Source organism: Artibeus jamaicensis, unplaced genomic scaffold (genome assembly GCF_021234435.1).
Source record: "Artibeus jamaicensis isolate MK-2021 breed Jamaican fruit bat unplaced genomic scaffold, CSHL_Jam_final contig_3230, whole genome shotgun sequence".
Lineage (NCBI taxonomy): Eukaryota > Metazoa > Chordata > Mammalia > Chiroptera > Phyllostomidae > Artibeus > Artibeus jamaicensis.
In genome coordinates, this window is record NW_026521764.1 from 951,106 (window position 1) to 974,551 (window position 23,446).

The window sequence follows — 23,446 nt, forward strand, 5'->3', positions numbered from 1 at the left end:
GAGACTCTAGAATAAGATACTTGGCTTACAGGGTTCGACCTGCCCTCCCTACATTTATTAAAACTATATACTTTGTAATCTTTTCCACATTATTCCAGGTTCTCCTCATATCATTAAGAAAACCCAAACTTTTCCTTCAGTGCTCTCTCAGAATATAGGCCTCCAGAGTTTTGCTTATAGGGCCAAAGCAAAACTTGAAAGAAAGGGAGGCAGCACAAACCCCATTTTTGAGCTACCTGTCATGCACATTATGAGGTTCCTACTAGGTGCATTACGTGGGATTTACTCTGCCCAGTGACATGCCATGGATATTATTATCCCCATTTTTAGTTCACTGCTAGATTTTGCCCGGTCTTACTGGAAATCCTGGTAACATACTTATTTTGGGGGGTTGGCAGACAGCATATGTAGAAACAAATGCATTTTAGTTCAGGGTGCATGGGGGTAAACATATTAGTAGCCAACAGCTAAAACCGATGAGAGTGGGCATATGAGACTTCAGAGCATGGGTGTTTACAGAACTTACCGGCATGCAGGAGTGAACACACACTGGAGCAATTGGAAAGGGGGGCCCTGTGTGAGGATCTTTCTAGTGAAAAATGTGATAATTGAAATATTAAAGTTTAATCAATGAAAGAATGATAACTAAAAGACCCCTCATTATTTGGTAGAATAAGTTCCAGATGAGGGCTATGAGTTAGGGAAGGGAAATTAAATTCTATAATTTTCAGGAGATTTATGGTATCTAAAAATGTCAGCTTACTATCCCTAAAGCATTCAGTCGCTTTCATCTAGTCTTCATTGATTCTGCCCTAGTCAGCCTAGTAAGCTGATGTGAGCAGAGCATCAAACCTCGGGGCCACACTGTTGAACACCTTATGATTTCAAAGTATTTGGCAGTTGTTCGTCCCTCCTGCAAACCCCTGTGAGACGATCAGGGTGTATCTGGGTTAAGATGTCAATTAGAGAGACATTTATTAAGCACCTATTCCTGTGAATCCTTACCCTCAAGGTTTCTTTTCCTCAGGATCTAGGTCAGGGTTTCTCAGCCTCAGCACTGCTGACATTCTGGACCCGTTAACTCTTTGTCGTAGGGCCGCTCTGTGCATTGCAGCATGATCAGCAACATCCCTGGCCTCCAAGCACGAGATGCCCAGTAGCACGCCCTCCTCCCTCAAATTGAGACAATCTGCTGTTGAGAACTATTGCTCCAGGTTCCTAGATCTCAGCGCACATCCACACCAGTATCCTAGGCATTGCCTGGGACCCTAGTAGAAATGCAGCTCATCAGTCCCACCCCAGACCTACTGAATCAGAGACTCCATGATTGCGTCCAGCAGTCTGTATTTTAACTCCCCTCAGAGCCTAAGTGATGCTGATGCAAGCTAAATTTTGAGGACAATCTAATAATGCAGGCAGAGTGGATTTTAATAGCGGGAACAGGAATGCTCACTTACACACAGTTCTTCACTTTGCACATGTGGTTAAAAATCTCCGACGTTAGAGTGACTTCCTGTAGCCTACATAGTTCAGAGAATCAGGTGGATTGATTGTAAGGGACTGCAGGGTTAGGCTGTTCAAGATGGTGATGAAAATGTTCACATGGAAATTTTTTCTCATTCTCAATCTTAATGCACAAAGAGCATCTAGGAACATGTCATGAATAAGGAAAATCCATCAAAATCTTTTGCTTTCCATTTGGCTTCCATTAATATGAATTTTCTTAGCTTTCTTTGTCCTTCTTCTCTTCAGATTTTGAGAACACTGAACCGAACATATGTTAACATGAAACAAAAACCCATTTGGAATGACTTAAACCCTAAAGCTGTGACGACAGATGAACTCTTTGGTTTCATACATCATGCTACCCGAGAATGGAAAGATGGCGAGTAGTATTTTTTTCCCTTTTTGAAGTGCTAAAAATTTTTCATCTCTATCCAGAAAAACCATTTCTCAGTTCAAGCCAATTGTAGTCAGAGTTGTAGATTTACTGTTTATGTGTCGGCATTACTGGAGATACAGCAACTCAGAACAGCATTTATAACCTATAAATTCAAGCTGGATTTGAATAAGTGGTCAGTTTGCATTCAGCAGGTTTGTGCTCCGAGCTGTGTATTTTATCCTGCATCCATGATGTCAGGGCTCCGTGAACACCAGGAAAGAAGTCAACATGAGTGCCTCACGGAGCGTTTATAAAGTTCCTGATACAGGACACTGGCAAGCTTCGGGCAGGCATTGTTTTAAATGCCAGGGACAAGTCAATGGGACATGTTTCTTGCCTTGAAATTATTTGCAGGCAAACAGACCCCTTTGTTAAAATTTATTGTTATTACTTCTCACTTCATTAAATGCACTATCCTTGGTGTCATCCTTGAGTCCATTTCCCCTTTTCACACCTGACCTTCAACTTTACAGCAAATCATGTGGGCTTTACCTTTAATATACATGTATTTCAGTACTTCTCTGCAGCTATCACACTAGTCCATCTGGTCTCCCTGCAGTTCATTGTACATCCGGCAGACAGAGGGTGCTCTTCACAATGTTAGTTCTCTGCTTGCCACTTCCAGTGAGGTTCCATCATCCTTCCAGCCAACCTTTATCCAAGGCCCACAGGGTTCTTATGTGATTAGATCCTTCCTCCCCATGGCTGACCTCATTTCCTGCACTCCTGCACTCATTTCCTTCACCCACTATGAATAATTCATAAACTCTGGACTCCTTGCTCTTCCCTGAACATTGCAAGGGTCTTCCCATCACTGGGCCTTTGCTCTCGAAGTGCCCACCCTTTGCAACACAAAAAGGATTTGCACAGTCTCCCCCCTTATGTTATTAAAGGACTCCATCAAATGTCACATCAGAGAAGACTTCCTTGCTGATCCTGTGTTTAGAAGCCTACCTCATCATTCCTAATTTGTGGGACAATCAAATTTTGCTCATAGCCTTTAATCTTTTTTTTAAAGGACTGTGGCAGGAAGGGAATAATATCTATGCTGAAAATCTGTGGAAGCTTTTGAGTTATGCTGGCTTTTTTTGGATCATGGTGGCGAGTTCTACTACCCACCATCACTTATTTTTGCACAAACTACTTCACAGAGGACACAAAACATTCCACATACATGAATTAAACCATTTTTCTCACCATGGTATTATATACTTGCATTTTGAAAAGTCAGCAGCTATTAAATATACCATGTAATACACATTGCTTAGGTAGGTAGTAACAGCTAAAAGGACCGTGAATTTAAAATGTTTTGTCTCTATGTCTTGTGAAGTAATGATAACTTAATATAATGCCAGTGACCAAATTTCTTGAGGAATTGTACAGCACTTCTGAATACTGGAGCTGTGGAATTAGGCCCCTTGTTACAGAAAAATGGAGAAGGTAAAATAAATTGATGTTTGGCCTGAAATAGATACTGAATCTATGTGCATGAGAACGGTTGATACCTGTATTTGGTGTACGTTCTGAGTTTCATGTGGGTTGCCTTTTATAAATTCCCACAACTGCTCCTCAAGGAACTTACTGTCACCTTTGTTTGACATCTGGGGAAGTTCAGTGAAGTTCAGCCACCTCCTCATGAAAGTGAGACTCGCCCTTGGTCTGGAGCCCAGGAGTGGCTCGAAACACATTGCCTGCGAGAGAGGCATCAAATTTCCAGCAAATTTATTTACTTAGTAAAAAAGCAGGATTGAGGGTGGGAGGTGGGGGTGGGAAAATGGAGACAACTGTATTTGAACAACAATTTTAAAAAACTAAAAAAAGACTGTTTACTCTTAATTTACAGGTCTCTTCTCATCCATTCTGCGAGAACAAGCAAATCTTCCGCACGATGGACCCAAATGGATCGTCCTGGATGGAGATGTTGACCCCTTGTGGATCGAATCACTGAATACTGTCATGGATGATAACAAGGTGAGTCTGCTTCAGGGATGAACCTTAAAACTCATGCCCGGAGCACATTGCGTGTGTTAGTCACTTGTAGATTTTAGCCTGGTTCTCAGTCATCAGCCTGATGTTCTGTGTGTAGTTACTGTTTTGATAAGTGACACTTTCCCCCTGATTCTCTTCATGTCACTGTTAAAAGACTTTAAGTGAATACATTTTTCTTGCCTGTTTTAAATTTAACCATCTTTAAAAAGAGATATGTATTCAAGAATTTAGGTCATACACATTTACCATTTCTAAGAGCTAGGCATAAATCACTATGTTTCATCTTTGATGAAGGACAGCATGCTTGAATAATGATGGACAAGTTTGACATCAGGTAGTTCTCTGGTGGCTACCGATTCAGCATAAATGCATTCCTAAGCATTTTGCCCTGGTTCATCCAGCATTCCCAGCAAAATCAAAGGGCAAGGGGACAGGTCTCTGAGGCACCATTTAAGCCAAACCAGGTCTATTGTCAGGGGTCAGAAAAAAGAATTCAGTAATCATCACTCCTATAGAACAGAATTGGTTACCCCCTTAAATTCACAGTAATTACTGCTTTTTGAGCTAAGACATTGTTTATCATAAAATATAGGTCTGAGATCTTTATGCTTGCATGAGTTTCTATAGCAAAATGGATAATTGTGGTATTTCAGATCCTAAAGAAAGTTTAGTTTTGCGGTATTCAGGCCTATTCATGTAATCAACTACTAGAACAAATGTCTTATATTTAGTAATAATTACCACAGTTATTTAAAGGTTGGCATCGATAAATCCCTGTTGGTGAGTTTGTTCCTCAAGGGTCAGTGAGCTCCTCTCTGGATGAATCGGGATCTTAATTCGGTCTGTGCCGACTGCTAACTCGGGACGGTGAGCTCACTGCTACAGGGGGAGGGGCGGTACTTTCGTCGTTAGGCTGAATCAGCGGTGCTTCTCTGCCCAGAGTGACTGGGCCTCTTCTGTGCTGTGCTCCGGTCCAGGTGCTGACCTTGGCCAGCAATGAACGTGTAGCCCTGACACCCTCCATGAGGCTGCTCTTCGAGGTCCATCACTTAGGAATGGCCACCCCAGCCACCGTGTCCAGAGCTGGTGTTCTCTATGTGAACCCACAAGATTTGGGCTGGAATCCGTGAGTATGGCTTTCTGTAAAATTGTGGTGAAGGGTACTTAATCTAAAATCTGCCACTTTAATCATTTTACAGTTTAACGGCACGGAGGACATTTACATTGTCATGCAACCATCTCCAGAACGTTTATCTTCCCAAACTGAAGCCTCATGTCCACTAAACACTGACTCCCCAGTACCTACCGTCCCAGCCCCTTTCCATTCGAATGCTCTGGGCACCTCTCACAAACAGAGTCATACAGTAATCGTTCTTTTGTGATAGGCTTATTTCTCCTAGCATGTCTTCAGAGTCCATCTGTGTTAGAGCATGTGCCAGAATTGCCTTCCTTTTTAAGGCTGAATGAAATTCCATTGTATGTTTCCAATATAGACCCCATTTTGTTTATTAATTAATTCATCAATACACTTGAGTTGCTTCTATCTTTTGACTCTTGCAACTAATGCTTCTAGGAACAGGGCATGCAGCTTAGCTATGTCTTTGAGTCCCTACTTGGAGTTACTCTGGCAGGCGAGCATTCTACCACTGAACCACCAATGCTTGCCCTGGAGTTATTCTGGAGAGAGAGCCACACATGGAAGTAACAAATCATATGGTAGCTCTATTTTTTTCTGCTGTTTTTTATTGTTGTTTGGTTATAGCTGTACTGCCTTTCCCCCACTGCTCTCCTGTGCCCCCTTTCCCACCCCACTACCTCCTACAGCCAATCCCCCCACATTGTCCATGCCCATGAGTCCTCAGTTCACGGTCCCTGGCTTGTCCCTTCCCCTTCTTCCCCCCACTATTCCTCTTCCCACTCCCCTCTGGTCACTGTCAGTTTGTTCTTATTTCCATGTCTCTGGTTCTGTTTTGCTCATTTGTTTGCTTTGTATGATAGTTCTTCTAAAATTTAAAAATAGAACTACCCAAACTGGTTCTATTTTTAAATTTTAGAAGAACTATCACGCTGTTTGCCATGGCGGCTGCACCGTTGTCCCCGCCGGCCGTGCACGAGCATCCCTGCCTGTCCGTTTCATTCCCGCCTCTCCATTTCCTCGCCAAACTCGGCATTCCCTCCGTTGTTCTGCAGCAGCCGTCCTGATGGGTGTGAAACGCTATCTGATCCCCGTTCCGACTTGTGTTTTCATAATGACTTTTATGTTGAGCGTCTTTTCATGTACTTGTTGGCCATTTGCATATTTTCTTTGGAGAAATGCCTGTTTCAGTCCTTTGCCCATTTTTAAATCTATTTGTTTGGCTGTGTTGTTGTTGGGAACATTTCTCTTTTTTTTAAAGAGAAAGTTTTAGTTTTTAAAAGAGCTAAAAATTTATGTGATTATTTGAAGAACGTATTAGCAATCCAATTTAAAGCTGATTAATTAGGCTAATTTAAAGAGAATTACATTAGCATCTGAAGGCCTCTGTCATTTTTAGTTGGACATTACCCAGTTCACACTGTGTTCCTGTTAAGAAATCAGTATTTGTTGAAGAAGTGAATGAATAACAGTAGCTCGTACGGAGCACTTAAATATAAATACACCATTTAGTGAGCATGTGTGAGTGTGTGCATACAGTGTGCACGTGTGCACAGTTGGTGATGCTTTGACTTACAACAAGTTTATTGTGCCCGCTTGCTTACTCTCTCCATGCTCACAGTTCCCGGAGTTCATCCTGGAGATCACTCATCACCTCCTGTACCACTTCCGCTGTGAGCTGCGGAAGTTCCCGAGCTCTGCACATGGACCGTGCTGTGGCCGGTGTGCTTCCCGAGTCGGATCCTTCCGTGCCCTCCCCCTGCTCTGTGCCCCAGAGGTTGTCCTGTGATGGCCACTGCAGTGCACTTCTTGCCCTGCGGCTCATGGTTGCTTTGGCCAGTGTGGAGCCCTGGCAGGAAATGAGAGGCAGAAAAGAGATGAATGAGGTCAGGCTATTTTTCCCCCTGGCTCCCTCCCTACAGGGTCACATCAGGGTGACTGTGTCCTTCAATGGCAGGTCACAGCTCCTCTCAGATCTCTTCCTAAGATTCTTTCCTTCTGGGGCTGGTGTCCTTCATTCTCTTATCCTTGCAGGGATAGGTGCAGCAAGCACTGCTCAGTTACTTCCCCATGGCATGGCACCTTCCTCCCGGTGGCCCACTGTGTGCCCTCACCTGTCTGTGGTCCTCCTGCCCTGCTGATCCCCCCTCACTCTCCTGATTGGAGGAGGACACCTATTCGAGCGCAACGCCAGCTAAGGCACTTCTCCAGACTTCTTTTTCCATGTGCTGGTTTGCTCACTGCAAGTCTCCTCCCCTAACTCTGCAGCAGAGGAGAGCCTCGTTCAGGCTTTTGTGTTGAGCACAGCTTTATCAGGTTGGGCTGGGGGAGGGAGGGATTTTTACAGGTCTAGAAGGAGGAGTTCTTCTTGGGCGTCCACCTCCTGTCCCCAGCTAGTGTTCTGACACCCCTTAGGACACTTCTCTTGGATGGGGGCTAGCCGAAGGAGGCTCTCCGGTACCTCAGACTCCTCCACACAGACAGCAGGAACAGTCTTTGCACCCCATTTCCCTCAGAGGACCCCCAACCATCACTAGGAGTGGGCTAATTTCAGCAGCGAACCTCACAGTTCCCCAGGTCTCTGTAACTCAATCTCAATCACATCTCGTAGAGAGATGTGCTAACGAAAGCTGTGTAAAGAACTTTGTATCTAGTGAGTCACAGGGACACAGGGTGGGTAAAGAGATGCCCTGTTCACATTCCTAAGAAAGTCAAACAAGTCTGTCTTCACCATCACACTTTATTTTTATGGTGGCTTTTGTTTCATCCAAGAGCTAAGGATAGGCTTGCATGCCATGTCTATGACCAAAGGCCCATCCAGGTCATGGTCCAAAGCAATGGGGATCTTCTCTCAAGGGCATTTTTATATTTTCACCTCCTACCACCACAAACATTCAGTGAGAACTACAAAAAAATGGCTGGTTTTGGTTGAGGAGTATCTCTGTCATTTCACACTTATTGCATGCTCTGCTACCTTACTTTAATGTCATAAATACTACTGACCCATTCAGTCTTTAATTACCTTCTAAGATCAACCTAATGATTAACCCAGTTTTCCAAACCAGTATCTTAGGTCTCGATTTTTAAATTCAAAAGTGTTAACAGTTACAGAAAAGTGAGAAGGCAGTAGTGCCCACCCTGCCCGCACCACAGCGCCCTCTTTCCCTGCATCCATCAACTGCATCGATTTCAGTGCGTTAAGTTTGTGTCCGGCTGGACACACTCTCTCTGCCAGGCACAGAGACATGTATTTTCTACTTTTAATTACGTTTGATGGCTTATTTCAAAGTACGTCGGACGCATTGAGACACTTCATCCCTAAGTACTTCAGTGTTTATCTCCTAAGAGCTAAGATATTCTTCTACATGAACACAGTATAATGAGCATACCTAAGAAATTTATCCTTGAACCCTTCTCTGATAAAGTTGTTTTTTTCAAATTTTCCATTCTGTTAATTTCCTCCATAGCTTTTTAAAAAATCGAGCATCAAAACAAGACTCACAGGTTGTATATATTTGTCTCTATTATCTTTTTAAATCCAGAATAGATCCCCACCTCTTTCTTTTTTTTAACTTGAATTTACTTGGGTGACACCGATTGACGAAACCACCCAGATTTCAATTGTACAACCCAACAAAGCATCTGCACCAATCACCCCGAGCAGAGTCTCCTCCTGTCCAGTCTATCCCACCTCCCCCTCCCCCACCCTCGCCCTCTGGCCGTCACCTCACCATTGTCTGTGTGCTGTGTCACGTGTATGTATTTTTGTTTGATCCCTTCACCTTCTTTCCTCTAACCCCCCAACTCCCTCCCCTCTGACAGCTGTCAGTCTGTTCCATTTTTCCATGCCCCTGTTTCTGTTTTGTGAGTTTATTTTGTTCATTACGTCCACACATTTCCCTACCCCGTTCTGTCATGACACCTACAGTTTCGAAGAGAATACGATATTTCACAGAACCACCCACTGGTAGTTGTGAAGCGGTGATTTCCCAGTTTAGTCACTCTGTCTGCACATGCCGGGTGACATTTTCCTGTAAAGAATGCTTTCTCTTACATTTTTTCTTCCTCCTTCCCTTTCTTTCTTTCTTCTCTCCTTTCTCCTTTCATTTTTGAGGAGTATCATTTTCTATTTAGGGCTTCTTTCATTTAGGTTCAATGGGTAATAATTAATTACCTGTGTTCTTTCGTATGCTCCAATTGTCTCAAATTTTACCAGCAGGAACCTCTTCAAACCAGCCACTTCAGTGTTCTTTTTTCTTTCTTTCTTCTTGTTCTCCTAAGACTTTGAGTACTTTGCTTTCTGGCTAAAAAAGATACTTCTGACTTATCTGAGACTTTCCTTACTTGAGGCCTGACTCAGCCATTTCGCCAAGGAACCAGGGGAAACTCCTTTTTGTATAAGGAATGCTATTTAGAATTCAGTGTAGGGATCTTAGGTCGGTTCACTGCCACTGGTATGTCATTGCTACTGGGACCTGTCAGTGAGCAGAATTGGGAAATTTTTTTACCTCATATTGTGAGAACTGATAAGATATCATAGACATTATGATACGTCTGTAATGTCATTTCATAGACATTATGAAATACTATGTTCATTGTACCTCTGTGGGGTTCCATTTAAGGACTAAAGATAGTGCCATTGTCATACAAGCTTCTTAGAATATTTTGTTAAAATTCACTGAGCTATTGTAAAAAATAAATTTATGTCCACACTTTACAGATACAGAGCAAGCATATCAGGTCAGACAACAGCCTTAAAATCACATCCACATCTGACCTGCCGTAGAAATCAAGTACTATTTTACTTCAATTCTGAGTTCAGAGTAAGTTTGCTGGAAGAATCCTGAATGGTTCATGTAGGTCTGCTGAGATACTGAGAAGCAGAGAAGGCACAGGAATTGGAAGAAATTTTCTGAAAATTTGGATTAGCAAGAATTTTTTTTTTTAGTGGAAAGAGGTGAAATGCATAGAAAGAGAAAAAAAACATACAGGTGATGAATTCTTCAAATTTATTCATAATTATTTAAATTATTTTAATAATTATTTATAGTGAACACTGAAAATGGGATCTACCAAACTGTGTGTTACTTTGCTTGTAAATAATGACAGGAAAGTTGGAAATATCTGTAGAATTTAGTCTGATTCCAAAAGAGATGATTAGAAAATAACTTCTAGGGGTCACAACTTTAGGGGTTTTTTTTCTCTATTACTTTCACTTAAAATATCCTTTTGGCTTTGTCTCCCTAATGCTCTCCCCTGCACTGGATGAGCTTGCTGTCTTCTACCCGACAGTCCTGTCCTTTCTTTCTGGATACTTCATATATTTGTAAACATAAAGATTTAGAAATAATCAACATGCCCTGCTGACCAGCACTGTCCTTCTAACTTCTGACATTTGTCCCAGCCGCTGTGAGTGATAAAGAACCTGATGCTGGTTGTGAGGGAAATTACAGGGCTCTCTGATAAATTCGTGCTGTGTCCTATATGGCAGATCCCGACCCCAGACTATTGACTACTAATTTAAAAAAAGTTTTTTCGAAGCCTGAAAACTTTGGCTATGTGGGTAGTTTCCAAACCACAGGGTTTTAGACTTTGTGTGACGTACCTGTAGCACTTCTGGAGAAGAGAATAGCAACAGAGCTGATTGTATGAAACATGTTTTGCAAATGCCAGAGACAAACATTCCATTAGTGAGCTGGAAACTGGCATTAAGGTGATACCTTAAGGTGTCATAGTGTAGTTACTTCCTGAGGTGGCTTGTCATTTTTAGTTGTGTGTCCTATGTTAGCAGTATGTTTCACTTGGTTGGGTTCAAATCTATAGAATTTTTTTAATTATAAGGAACTTTTTTATAAAGTTGGAAAGAATTACCAGCCAATACTGATCTGAATCTTCATTTTTTGCCATTGCTGAAGATAATAGTCTCTCTTTCTAAATTTTTAATAGTCTTTTAATAACTGTTTTGGTTCCAAACTATGAAAATTGAGTGGTAATTTGTACATGAAATTATCAACTATTCATATTTAACAACATAGACTTTTTCACTCTGTGTTGTGACTGTTCAAGGCCAGACAGGTCCATGGGATTTGGGCAGAAGAATGTTCATGGGGCCATTGAGATGTCTGACGTGACTGTATTTGAGGGTGGGAAGTCCACACATGCTGCAGGCCACATGTCCCCCTGCATGTCTCTACTGTCATACCTCATGATGTCACCTGTCCCCTAGCATGGTACCCAGGGAGGAGCTCCTTCCCCTTAAATACTGGGTACAAACAAAGCCGGCAGAGTGCCAACAGATATTACGCAACAGAGCTTCATAGTGTGCATGTGAGCCCACTCAAAGCTATGGGAACACTGCTTATCAGGTCCATTGTCAAGGTTATGGGAAACTGCTTCCCTCAGTTGCCTAGACATCTGGGTGAGGAAGCCAGACTGCCTCCGTTTACTCTACACACTCCCTGGGCTCTCTGGTATTGTTTGGCCCCTAGCAGAGCTCATTTGGGGGCCTTTTTATTTTTTTCCAGGCAGATTCAGCTCTCACCATGTCTCCTGGTTTGGCTGAACTCACTTCCTTACTAAGGAGGTAATTTGTGTAGTAGCATCATCTGCTCACAGGCTCAATATGTTTTCTCTCAAAGACAGAAGAATTGCCAACGTGGGTCAGTGAAAGTAGCTCTCTCCTGCCCCCCCCGAGCGCAAAGACCATTTTCCCTTCTGGGACTGTGTTCAGGCAACAGCTCCTAGTTCTCTGTGCACAGCCTTCTGCTCCCACAGCGACTGGAAGGACTTTGCTGGGAGGGGGAGGTGGAATTTGCCATACCCATCAGAGTGCTGGCTGCCACTCTCATGCCCGGCAGCGACACTACCTTTCCGAGATGCACAGCACGGCTAAGCTAAGACCTGAACCCAGTTCTCCCAGTTCCACCAACTCTGTGCTAATGAGTCACAGCTGTTGAGAATTGCTCTATGTCAAGTATTAACGTAAGGACTTTACGTGAGAATAGGTTTAATTCTCAGAACAACTCTGAGAAGTATGTATTATCATCTTCTCCACTGACAGATGAGAAACCTGAGGCAAAGAGAGGTTTAGTAACTTGCCCAAGGTAACAAAGTTGAAAAACAATGGTGGAGCTGGGGTACAGATCCAGAAAGTTTGACTTTGGAGGTCCCTCTCTGAACAGTGCCCACCTCAGCCCCCACCAACAATAGGCTCTGGACACTAAGATTGCACTTGTGGCAGCTGGTGCAGTAGGATGAGTGGCTGAGGGGTGGGCAAGGCCTTCCAGCCTCTGGGCCCAGTAACTAACACCTGCTGTCCATTGTTCTCAGTGGCCACTGTCACCATCACCCAGATATGCTCTCTCAACTTACCATCATGTACCGGGACTTCAAGTGAGAACCATTCCTCTTAGACCTGAAAAGAACTTTGACAGTTCATATTTTATAAACCTAACAATAGTGTGAAGGTAGTAGAATATTTAATAAAACCCTATTGTGAAGCCTCATGAAAATCAAAGGGAGCCTTTTGAAAGCTAATCATCTTGCCTTAATTTCTTCTGATACTGAAACTGTGAACTCTGACTTGCGGAAAGCAAGGCGTCATTGTAATTGGTCTGGACACACAGCTTCTCTGCTGGCAGCCAAGTGTATTTATTATCACTGATTCCTATTTAGTGAGAACTCTTTGAGATGTTATTTTTCATTAACATCATACAGTTTCTCCCCAGAGACTGTGGTGGACTCGGATAGGCAGTGCTTCATCTCATCCATAAGTATTATTTTATTAATAAGTTAGACATAGTATATCAAAATTGATAACACTGTATAAGCTTCAGATTGATACACCTGTACCCAGGAACGAGGTGCCATTTCAAAGCCAGGCACTGGAAATGTATTATCAACTCTGAGTCACAGTTACACCCATCTAGTGGTAAAGGGAGACTTGGAAGTAGCCCCTATGGAATCTTCGCCTTTTTATTTGTAACTGGTTTCTCATTACTAAATAATTGATGCTGAGGTTAATCAAGAAAAATCCCAAGCTGTTTTCATAAATAAGGTTCACCCTATGAGGACAAACTGCACTTCCTTGTAAATGCTCAGTAATGCTACTTTTAGTCTCTTATTTTTGGCTTCTTCATGCTATTAGGAACGCCTCTTTATTCTTTTCATTAAGGTAAAAATGGCCATTAAAACAAGTTTTTAAAGAGTCATTTGAAAATATTTGCAGCTTTTGACTTCCAGCCAAGATGGAGGCATAGGTGGAAACATTGTGCCTCCTCTCACAACCAAGTTTTAAGACAGATGCAACCAAAACAGACAGAAAATTGAACTGTATGGAAGTCCGACAACACTGAACCATTCATCCAGACCAGTAAGAGGGGCGGAGTCAGCGGCTGGCAGAGAGGGGTCCTCAGGAAGAAGCGGCCAGACGGACCCAGGCGCACAGGCAGCAGTTGGCAGATCCCAGGTGTGGGGTGGCAACGGGCAGACCCAGTGAGGGCCCAAGGCAGCTGGCTGACTGTGGTCACACATTCACACTCAGATAAACCAGGCAAAGGAGCGAGCAGTGAGACAGACCACGCAAACCAGGGCCCCAGCGACAATTAAAGCCCAAAAGTACCAACTGAAAAAACTTTCCGGGTTGAGGTGCCAGAAGAAGCTCCCAGGCTCACAGAGAGATTGTTGGAGAGACCCACAGGGTCCTGGAGGGTGCACAGGCCCACACACCTGGGAACCAGCACCAGAAGGGCCCAACTTGCTTGCAGGAAGCAGCAGAGGGACTGAATTCTGAGAGAGAGCAGAACAAACGTCATTGCCCCTCTCTGATCCCGCCCCCACATACAGTGTCACAACCCAGTGACTAGGTTGCCCACCCTGACGAACACCTAAGGCTCTGCCCCTCATACATAACAGGTGCAGACAGACCAAAACATTATGGCTCAAGAAGAAGAACAGTTCAAAGCCTCAGAGCCAATACTTCTAAGTGACCAAGAGATAGCCAACCTATCAGATGTACACTTCCAAACTTCTGTGATCAGGATGCTCACAGAACTGGTTGATGTTAGTCGCAAATTAGAGGAACAAATGAAGGCTAAATTAAGTGAAATGAAGAGAAATGCACAGGAAACCAATAGTGATGGAAAGGAAACTGGGACTCAAATCCAGGGAGTGGACCAGAAGGAGGAAAAAAATGACCAAACAGAAAAGAATAAAGAAACAAGAATTCAAAAAGAGGAGGAGAGGCTTAGGAACCTCCAGGACATCTTTAAACGCTCCAACATCTGAATTATAGGGGTACCAGAAAGGGAAGAGGAACAGTTAGGAGTGGAAACCTTATTTGCACAAATAATAAAAGAGAACTTCCCCGTTCTGGCAAAGGGAATAGACTTCCAGGAAATCCAGGAAGCTCAGAGAGTCCCAAAGAAGTTGGACCCAAAAAGGAACACACCAAGGCAACTCATCATTACATTAGCTAAAATTAAAATGAAGGAGAGAATCCTAGAAGCAGCAAGAGATAAGGGGACTGTCACCTACGAAGGAGTTCCCATCAGAATGTCAGCAGATTTCTCAAAAGAGACCTTACAGGCAAGAAGGGGCTGGAAAGAAGTATTCCAAGTCATGAAACCCAAAGACCTACAACCAAGATTGCTCTATCCAGCAAAGCTTTCATTTAGAATGGAAGGGCAGATAAAGTGCTTCTCAGATAAGATCAAATTCAAGGAGTTCATCATCACCAAGCCCTTATTATATGAAATGTTAAATGGACTTATCTAAGAAAAAGGAGGTAAAAAAGATGAACAGTGAAAGGACAGCAAATTCACAGTTATTAACAACCACACCTAAAACAAAAGCAAACTAAGAGGACAGCTAGATCAGGAGCAGAACCAGAGAAATGAAGATCACATGGAGGGTTATCAACAGGGGAATGGGAGGAGGAGAAGGGGGGAGAAGATACAGAGAATAAGTAGCATAGACAGTAGGTAGAAAATAAATAGGGGGGAGGGCAAGAATAGTATGGGAAATATAGAATCTAAAGAACTTGTGACACATGGACATAAACTAAAGGGGGGAAATGGTGGGGGAGAGGGTGTTCAGGGTGGAGGGGAATGAAGGGGGGGAATGGGACAACTGTAATGGCATAATCAATATAATATACTTAAAAAAGAAAATATTTGCAATTTTGGAAATGGAATGAGCTCACTGAATATGTCCCTGAATTAATGACCAAGCCGTGTGCAAGGGAGAGGCTTCTGAATTGATTCAATTCTGCTTTTCACGATGGGGTCAGTCAAAGCTTTTCCATGTTCTTTTTCAGGTATGTGGCCAGCTGGATAGACAGGAGGCAGCACCAATCAGAAAAGGCCAACTTAACGATTCTTTTTGATAAATATGTTCCTGCCTGCTTAGAGAAGCTGAGGACAAGCTTTAAAACCATCACCTCGATTCCAGAGAACAGCCTGGTGCAGGTGTGTCTTCCCAGACGTCCTGTAATGTTCCAGCCCCGAGGCGGCAGCGGGGCTGACCAAGGCAGCGGGAAATCATGCTGGAGCTGAGGATTCTCCAACCCTCGCTCCTCAACCCCGTGTTCCCTGGTGCTCTTTGCAAACCCCGGGTACATACCTGCCCCGTTCTCTTGTCATTCAGGTTTGCAATCTCTTTCACAAGGGGGTGAACTAGAGGGCTGAAGCCACCTTTTACTCACTTTTGTATTTCCAGAGACATGCATGAGTACTAGCATATAGTAGATGCCAAAGATGCCTTTGTTGAGTTAAGTGTTCCTCCTAAGTAAATAGAAGAAGAAGGGCAAAGTTGTAACAGCCTTATTTATTTTTCTCTATCCTGCATGACTGGCCCAGAGAAGGTGCTCAGTGTATTTTCTGAATACAAAAGCTCCTGTCATTAAAGACATTGACCACCGAGTTACAGAAAGCGTCTAGACTCAGCCACGGAGGTGTCAATGCCCACAGCCCTCCTGTCCTCCCCCCCGCACCACCACCACCGCCAAACATTCCTGGAGTCAGAACAGTCTCCACGGACAGGTCCTAATGTTTGCAGGTAGCGTGAGTATCTTTTTTAATACTCACGGGACAGCTGGTGAGAGTGAAGGGTATATATGAATTGCTGTCATGGAAACAAATAAAGATAATTCACAGCATACGGGGACGAAGGCTGTGACCTGAATCTTGGCGTGAGAAAGCACCTTCCCCAGCCTCAAGAAGCATAAAACTTCACCAAGGATTTATAACTGGAAACCTTCCTGTTTTCCCTACGGGAGCAAATTTGGTCTCCAAGTACTTTGTTACCATTAACTTGCTATGTTACCAAATTTGTTTGAAGCTAATTTAGAAAAAGTCACAAGCATAATAAGAAGAGAAAGTTCAGGTTTTTGGATAATTCACACACCAATTAAGTAAACGCTAGTCTTCAGCAGTAATTATCTGAAGTATAATTTATTTCTGAAAGCAGGTCTGAATGTATTCATAATGAATTAATTATGTGGTTAGCCTAATTAGACTTCCTCTGGTGTAATACTTGTAAAAAGCATGGTTGTGTTCTTTCTCAAGTTGACTTGTGTATTTGTGTGAGTCTCTGTGGTGTGAATTTTTTCATTCAAGAGTAGTGTGAAAATAGGTCAGTAGGAATTAATATGACTTCCTGCTTTTGTAGTATTCAGAAGTGGCATTTTATCCTCAGCTTCTTTTTAGCTGTTTTACACAATAGTCTCTTTTCTGTGATTACTTATAAGGACATGGATTGGAAACAAAAAAGGGCATAAAAGAGAATAGCTTAACAGCTACTTTAAGAAATCAATGTATTATGTTTTCCAGTATACCAAACTTCTTTGCTTTCAGTTCATGTAGTTAAGGTATATTAGCTCTTCTATAAAATGCACCAGAGTGTGATTTCATTAACTGCTGACACAGCACTCAAAATGTTTTTTAAGTACTGTGTTTGGGAGAAAATAGAAAAGAAACATAAGTTACTAGAGTGTTCAAATCAGTGGATAACTCAACACTGAGACCTTGCCGTCTTGTTATTTCGGTTTGAACAGTTCTTTACACCAACCTGGCTTCAGCTCGGAAGTAGCAAAGCCTCAGAGTTGTGCATTATTTTTCCTGATAACAAATTGGTGAGTTTTCTTTTACTAGAAAATGATTTTAAATTGGCAAACATAACACCATATAAAGTACTAGAAGTCAAGAGAGAAGATTGAAAAATGCAGCAGGTACTCACCTGTTCAAATTAAAAGCCTCCCCACACTGTTGTCAGGACCCATGTGCCACGTTACCATGGATTTACTCCTATTTCGAGGATGGGAGGGAAGGACAGTCCTCATGTGCTTCAGTAAAGCTTGCATTGCTTTGTATATGACGGGGATAAAAAATCTGTTGCTGTCCCCCAAAACTAGGGAACGGGTATCATGTGTTCTGAGGGTCTGTGACAATGTGAGTTCATGACCACTAATTGTGCTTTAGAGAACTAACCTAAAACTATGCGCATTACTGGTTATCATTTCCTGCGGAAAAGGCCTTGGCAGCCCCCAGGGTCCCCTCGTTACTGACCTGCTTCCCTGAATGGGAGGGGTAGGTGTCACACCAGCAGAGCACACTGGGGCGGGGTTCGCCTGGAAGGGATGAAGAACCAGTTCCTGTAAAGCTAAATTTAGCCTGATGTCCAAAACGATGCTACAGGCTACGGCCGACAGTCTGACTTTCTAAACTGATGGCCACAGGTGGGAAAAGGGGCTGCCCACGCACTAAGGGAAGGAGGGCTACCTAAATGTCCAACAAGGGGGGAATTGTTAAATAGGCCTGTCCACTCAGAGGAGTGTCACTCACTCATTCCTAGTGACGTAGGACAACCTGTACTGGTAAGAAAAGATTCTCCAGTTTGTACTCTTCGGCTAGAACGTGGGTTACAGAGCACTGAATGTGGGCTGACTCCCTACTTATAAAAAAGAGCACAGATAGATCCCCATTTCTTTTTGCTTATCTGTTTCTATTAGTTAGCTTTAGATTTTAATTTTTTTAATAGTTATTACTTAGAAGACCAGGTTGATTGAAAGTGGCAACGGTTTTCCTCTGTTGACGTAGACACCTGAGGCAGTCTCTCCCCCAATGTAGCAAATCATGGAGTAGGGAAAAGTGATGTACTCTCTTCAGGATAAAGTGAATTTGTTAGTCTCCAAAACATACTCCACTGTTGCAAAAACGTTGCCCTAAATGAATGTGTATTTCTTGTTCTTTAGACTCTTTGCGCTCTTCTGGAATGTCTGCTGACTCCAGAAAACGTACCTTCTGACAGCCCAAAGGAAGTTTATGAAGTCTATTTCGTCTTTGCTTGCATCTGGGCCTTCGGAGGCGCTCTGGTGCAAGATCAGGTGTGTTTAGAAACGGTAGTTTTATCTGGGAGGGGTTGTTACACTCCGTGACCCCTATGTTTCTGTTACATTACAGGAGGCTGTGGTACTTGCCTTGTTCTCTCCTAAGCCTGGGCATTGCCCAGACAAGCACAGCCAGACTGATTACTCTGACCTTGGCCGACAATGCCAGATCCATAGCCCTCCACCAGACGGCCCCCAGCTCGGGCTCTGGGTCCCACCGACCTCTCAGCAGTGCGGGCAGTGTGCCTGCGACAGAGCTCTTCATCGGCGCCAGCCCCAAGCGTGCCCTTCCTCTTTGTTCTTTCTTCTCCAAAGCAGCACTCACATCCCCACAGCGGCTCCCATCTGAAACCTGGAGGCGTTACTCTTCCTCATTCACCGGGTGCTCTCCGTGTCAATCACAAAATAGCTCTGGAGTCTGTCCCTTCTTGTCCACCCCTTTAGGCCTAATTCAAGAGTGAAACATATTTAGATTGTCCTGGGCTGTCGTGGTGTCCTAGCTTGGACTGCTGTAACAAAATACCAAACAGAAATTTACTTCCTAGTCGTTCTGGAGGTTGGAAGTCCAAGGTCAAGGTGCCAGTATGGTCGAGTTCTAGTGAGGACCCTCCTCCTGGCCTATAGACAGCTGCTTTTCCCCCTCTTCCTCACAGGGCAGAGAAAGAAAGATAAACTTTCTGGGGTCCCTTCTCGTAAGGGCCCTAAACCCATCTTCTGACCTCCTCTAAACCTAGTCACCTCCCAACGGCCCCACTTCCTGATACGCACACTGGGGGTTAGTGCTGCAACATACGGATTTGGGGGGAGGTGCAGTTCCATCCATAGCTTGTAATAACCTTCAAATTGGCTTCTTTGTCTCTAGTTTCTCTTCCTGCTACTCAGTCTCATACATGATTCCCAGGGAATAGTCAACCACAAGCCAGTTCCTTTCCATTGGTCATCCTCAGCAGGATGTTGACCGCTGAGGTCTTTCCCTGCTGACCCTCTGCCTCCCCTTCCTCCCAGATCGTCCTCTCTTCATCTTTCCAGTTTCCAAATACGGCAGCCTTCAAGCTAGAAGCTGGCATCACAATGGGCACCTTTCTCTCCGGACGCTGTCTCCCTAATTAATAATTGCCATCATCATCATCATCTTTAAATTTCCAAAAGGGGTCCAACTATGAAGCATTCAAAAGGGAAGCTGTAGGGTTGGAAGCATGAATGGAGCAGACACAGAAATATCCTTAGGATAGCCATGTATTAGTTCAGCACACCTGAGTGCCTGCTCCCTGCAAGGAGCATGCTTAGGGCTTTTCAAAAGCTATCTCACTGACAAAAACCAAACCTCTGTTACAGTACAACTATTCTCTTTCTTCTTTTACAAAAAGGAACCGAAACTTCCATGAGTTAGCCAGCTTGAGGACACAGAGCTAACTAATATCTTAGCTGGGTTCAAACTGCGATATAACGACTCAGGACCTGTGTTCTTAACCTAGGCCATTGCAGACCACTTCCAAAACAGGTCGCCCTCCCTGGGCTCCCGTGAACTGCCATCATCACTTCTCACTGGCTGCCAGAGTAACCTTGTCCCTGGTCTTTCTGCTTCTGTGCTTGCCCTATAATCCATTATCTACTCAGCAGCCAGAGTGATTTTTTTTTTATGTAAGTTGAATTTTTTTATATACTCTAGAATTAAAAACACTCTAGTGGATTTATATTACCTTCCCCCCCCCCTTTAAAAATGTTCAATTACAGTTTACTTTCAGTATTATTTGTATTGGCTTCAGGTGAACAGAGTAGTGATTAGGCGGTCATATACTTTACAAAGTGACCCCTCCCCTGGATATTTCCAATGTCCCCTGGCACCATACAGTTCTTGCAATAGTATTGACTATACTGTATTCCCTAGTGCACAGGTGACAAGCACAAGGCCCACGGGCCAAACCCAACCCTCCACCTTGTTTTTTCTGGCCCGGCACCTTGTTTCTACCTGGCAGCAGCACTGAGCTCCCTGCCCCTAGTTAAGGAGTAGTTACATTTATACAGTCCTAAAATCACATTCGGCTCTTTGAGGGCAACCGTGAGGCTGATGTGGCCCCCGGTGAAAATGAGTTTGACACCCTTGCCCTATGCTGTACTTTACATCCGGTAAAGTACTTTACAGCCACCATTTTGGATTTCTATGGCTTTCAAGGTGAAGTTAAAAATTCTAATACCATGTGCAAGGCCTCTGGACCTCTTCCTTCACCACTGCTCCCTCCCCTCCCACACACCAGCTGCACTGGTCTCAAGCACAACAAATTCTTTCATACCCTGAGGTCTTTGCGCATGCCAACCTCTTCCTGCGAATGGGAACAGTCTTCTCCCTGTGAATGGGAGCAGTCTTCTCCCTAACCTGAGCATGTTCTCAAACATGGCTGCTCTGAACATCCAGTTAAAATGGACTCGCCCCTGTTATCCTGCCTTACAGCAAACTTCACTTTCAAGATGCCTAATTTATCAATTTGTGCACTGATTGGCTTCATCTCTGCTACCTCAGGTTTCCTCATGTCTCCCCCTCCATCTTCCCTATGAATTTGGTGAGGGCAGAAACCTCGTAAGTTTTCTTTCCCACCATAGAATAAATGCATTGTCAGTGAATCGATGAATTAAAGATTGGTCACCAAAATTCCCTTGCTGATATAGAGGTTAGGTGAAGTAAATTTGGATGTAAAGTAGAAATCATGTGTATTCTGCCGAAAAGAATGGTGCCAGATAAGTAATCCCTTCTGAAATACCTTGATTTAAGACCAACTTAGGTAGGATGACAAGGTGTCCCCTGCCTGCCACCAGTCTGCAAATAACTGAAAGGAGCCTAAACTCACTCACCAATGAGCGGCAGTAGTAGGAGCTTGAGCTTGTTCGGAAGGTGAATAAGCTCCTCCTGCTAAAGGCTGATCTGCCCTCTCAGACCAGGCCACACTCCCCTATCCTCCAGCTGTCCAGCTGTCTCTACCCATGTGTGTCATCAGCCCGGGTCATCGTCCAGGACATAAGGACACCAGCATAAAAGCAGATCTAAGAAATGGCAGTTGACTGCACGGGACACACACAGTGCTCAGTTCCCCGCCCCGAGTGATTTAGAGTTCACAAAACCCCACCCCACCAGGCCCTGCCGTGGGTGGGAGGAGTACAAGAGCTGCCAGTGCACGGTTGCCATTTCCCCTCCTCCACTTTCCGAACTCTCATCTAGGCTCCTACCTGTCCTCGTGCACAAGCAAGGACCTTGGAGCAGGGGCAGCCTGTTTGCTACCACCGGGTTCTCTCTGGAGGGTGGGAGTTTGCCACCCGGCCCCCCAGTCCCGCCCTGACAGAAAACCACGTTCATGCCTTTCTTCACCCCCCCACCCCTCAAGCGGCGGTTCCCAGTTTTAGTATTTCAATGGCCAACAAGGTTCCAGTAATGATTGGAAAGAATGAAATAGGATAGCTGATTGCTTACTTTTAAAAATAAGGGCATTTATTAAAAATAGCCATTTATTAGCTCCATGATTTTATAAAGGAAAGGATATTTTAACACAAAAATTCCAAGAATGCTATAAATGCAAATAAAAGACAGTATTTAAATCAAATAATGTTACCAATTTTATAAAGAATTTTTTTGTTCCTAATTTTGTTGTTTACCATCAGTTGATTTGAATACTTTATTACCTCTTTAAAGAAATCAACACTGAAGTTTGATAACTACAGTCTATGGTAGGTAGCATGGTAATTGGTACAATAGCTCCTTGTTCAATAGAATAACCCAGGGGTAATTTAAGGCTCACCTAACCTTACCTGGCTTTTTAAGTTAATAATTATTCCAGAAAATTTGTACCCTATGGATATGCGGCAATTATATGTTTCTACCTTTCTGATAGTATCACTCCTTGTAACTTGTAGTTATTTCTTTTCCTTGGCTCAGTTAATTCGGGCCCATTTGTAATTATGACTCTGTGCACTGCAGACCCTCTGTTCAGCAGGATGTGGAGGGGCTTTGCATGTGTTCAGCATTGCCTTTAAGTCTGCAACAAGGGTCTCTCTTGCTCTCCTTAGCTTTCTGGTTGTCAGGCGGAATTCAGCCGGTGGTGGCATAAGGAGATGAAAGCAGTCAAGTTTCCGTCTCAGGGAACAGTCTTCGATTATTATCTGGACCATAATACCAAGAAGTTTTTGCCTTGGACTGATAAAATCCCCAAATTTACGATGGATCCGGATCTACCCCTGCAGGTAGGTGTGTGGAACGGAGTCATTCACAGCCACACAGTGCTCGTTTGGGCCTCCTCCTGTTCTTTAGCAGCCTGTCCCGCTGCCTGATGGGTAAATCATTGCTGAGATGGTCGGCACCTGCATATTTTCTGAGAGGGAAGACTGTCGGCTAGAGAACAGTTAGTAAAATGGCTATTACACTGCTGCAGCCTCTTCTAAAAATTTCAACTTATGTCTGTGGTAACCACTTTCTTTATATTTTCCTAGAAACTTTGTATCATTAAAAGTTGCAGGCATATTTCCGTAGTTCAGTGGATTCTTACTTCTCACCTTGTACTCAGATTCTTAGCACTTTGATATATAATTTCTTTCCTTTAACCACCCCCGCACTGAGTCATAACATGAATATGTTTAATCCCCTCAACTCACGTTTCAGATTTACATAGCAGCAGACGAATCTAAAGGGAACTCTCTCTTTTCTATTGTTTCTCTTCGTAGATCACTCCTCCACATTTCTCCCATGTCGAGTTACTTTTTATTAGAATTCTAATTCTACCTCAGTCTATTTTCCTTCTTTAAAAAAATCCTTACCCAGGGATATGTTTATTAATTTTAGACAGAGGGGAGGGAGAGGAGAGAGAGAGAGACACACCAGTGGGTTGCCTTGTGTGTGCACCCCTGCCAGGCGTGGAACCTGCAACCTTCTGGTGCCCAGGACAATGCTCCAACCAACCGAGCCACCTGGCCAGGGCTATTTTCCTTTTTATTATACTCCTTTCTCAAAATCATG

The 23,446-nt window shown here is 43.6% G+C and overlaps 1 protein-coding gene across 3 annotated transcripts in view; it reads left to right on the plus strand.

Annotated features, from left to right (window-relative positions):
- The window catches only part of DNAH11 (dynein axonemal heavy chain 11), a 272,144-nt gene that overhangs the window by 113,186 nt on the left and 135,512 nt on the right, over nt 1-23,446 (plus strand). For all 3 annotated transcript variants that reach the window (XM_053663641.1, XM_053663639.1, XM_053663640.1), the window contains exons 40-45: nt 1,753-1,885; nt 3,786-3,913; nt 4,909-5,057; nt 15,382-15,532; nt 18,316-18,447; nt 22,504-22,677. In XM_053663641.1, coding sequence (XP_053519616.1) covers nt 1,753-1,885; nt 3,786-3,913; nt 4,909-5,057; nt 15,382-15,532; nt 18,316-18,447; nt 22,504-22,677 — 867 coding nt within the window. The remainder of the gene's footprint in view (nt 1-1,752; nt 1,886-3,785; nt 3,914-4,908; nt 5,058-15,381; nt 15,533-18,315; nt 18,448-22,503; nt 22,678-23,446) is intronic.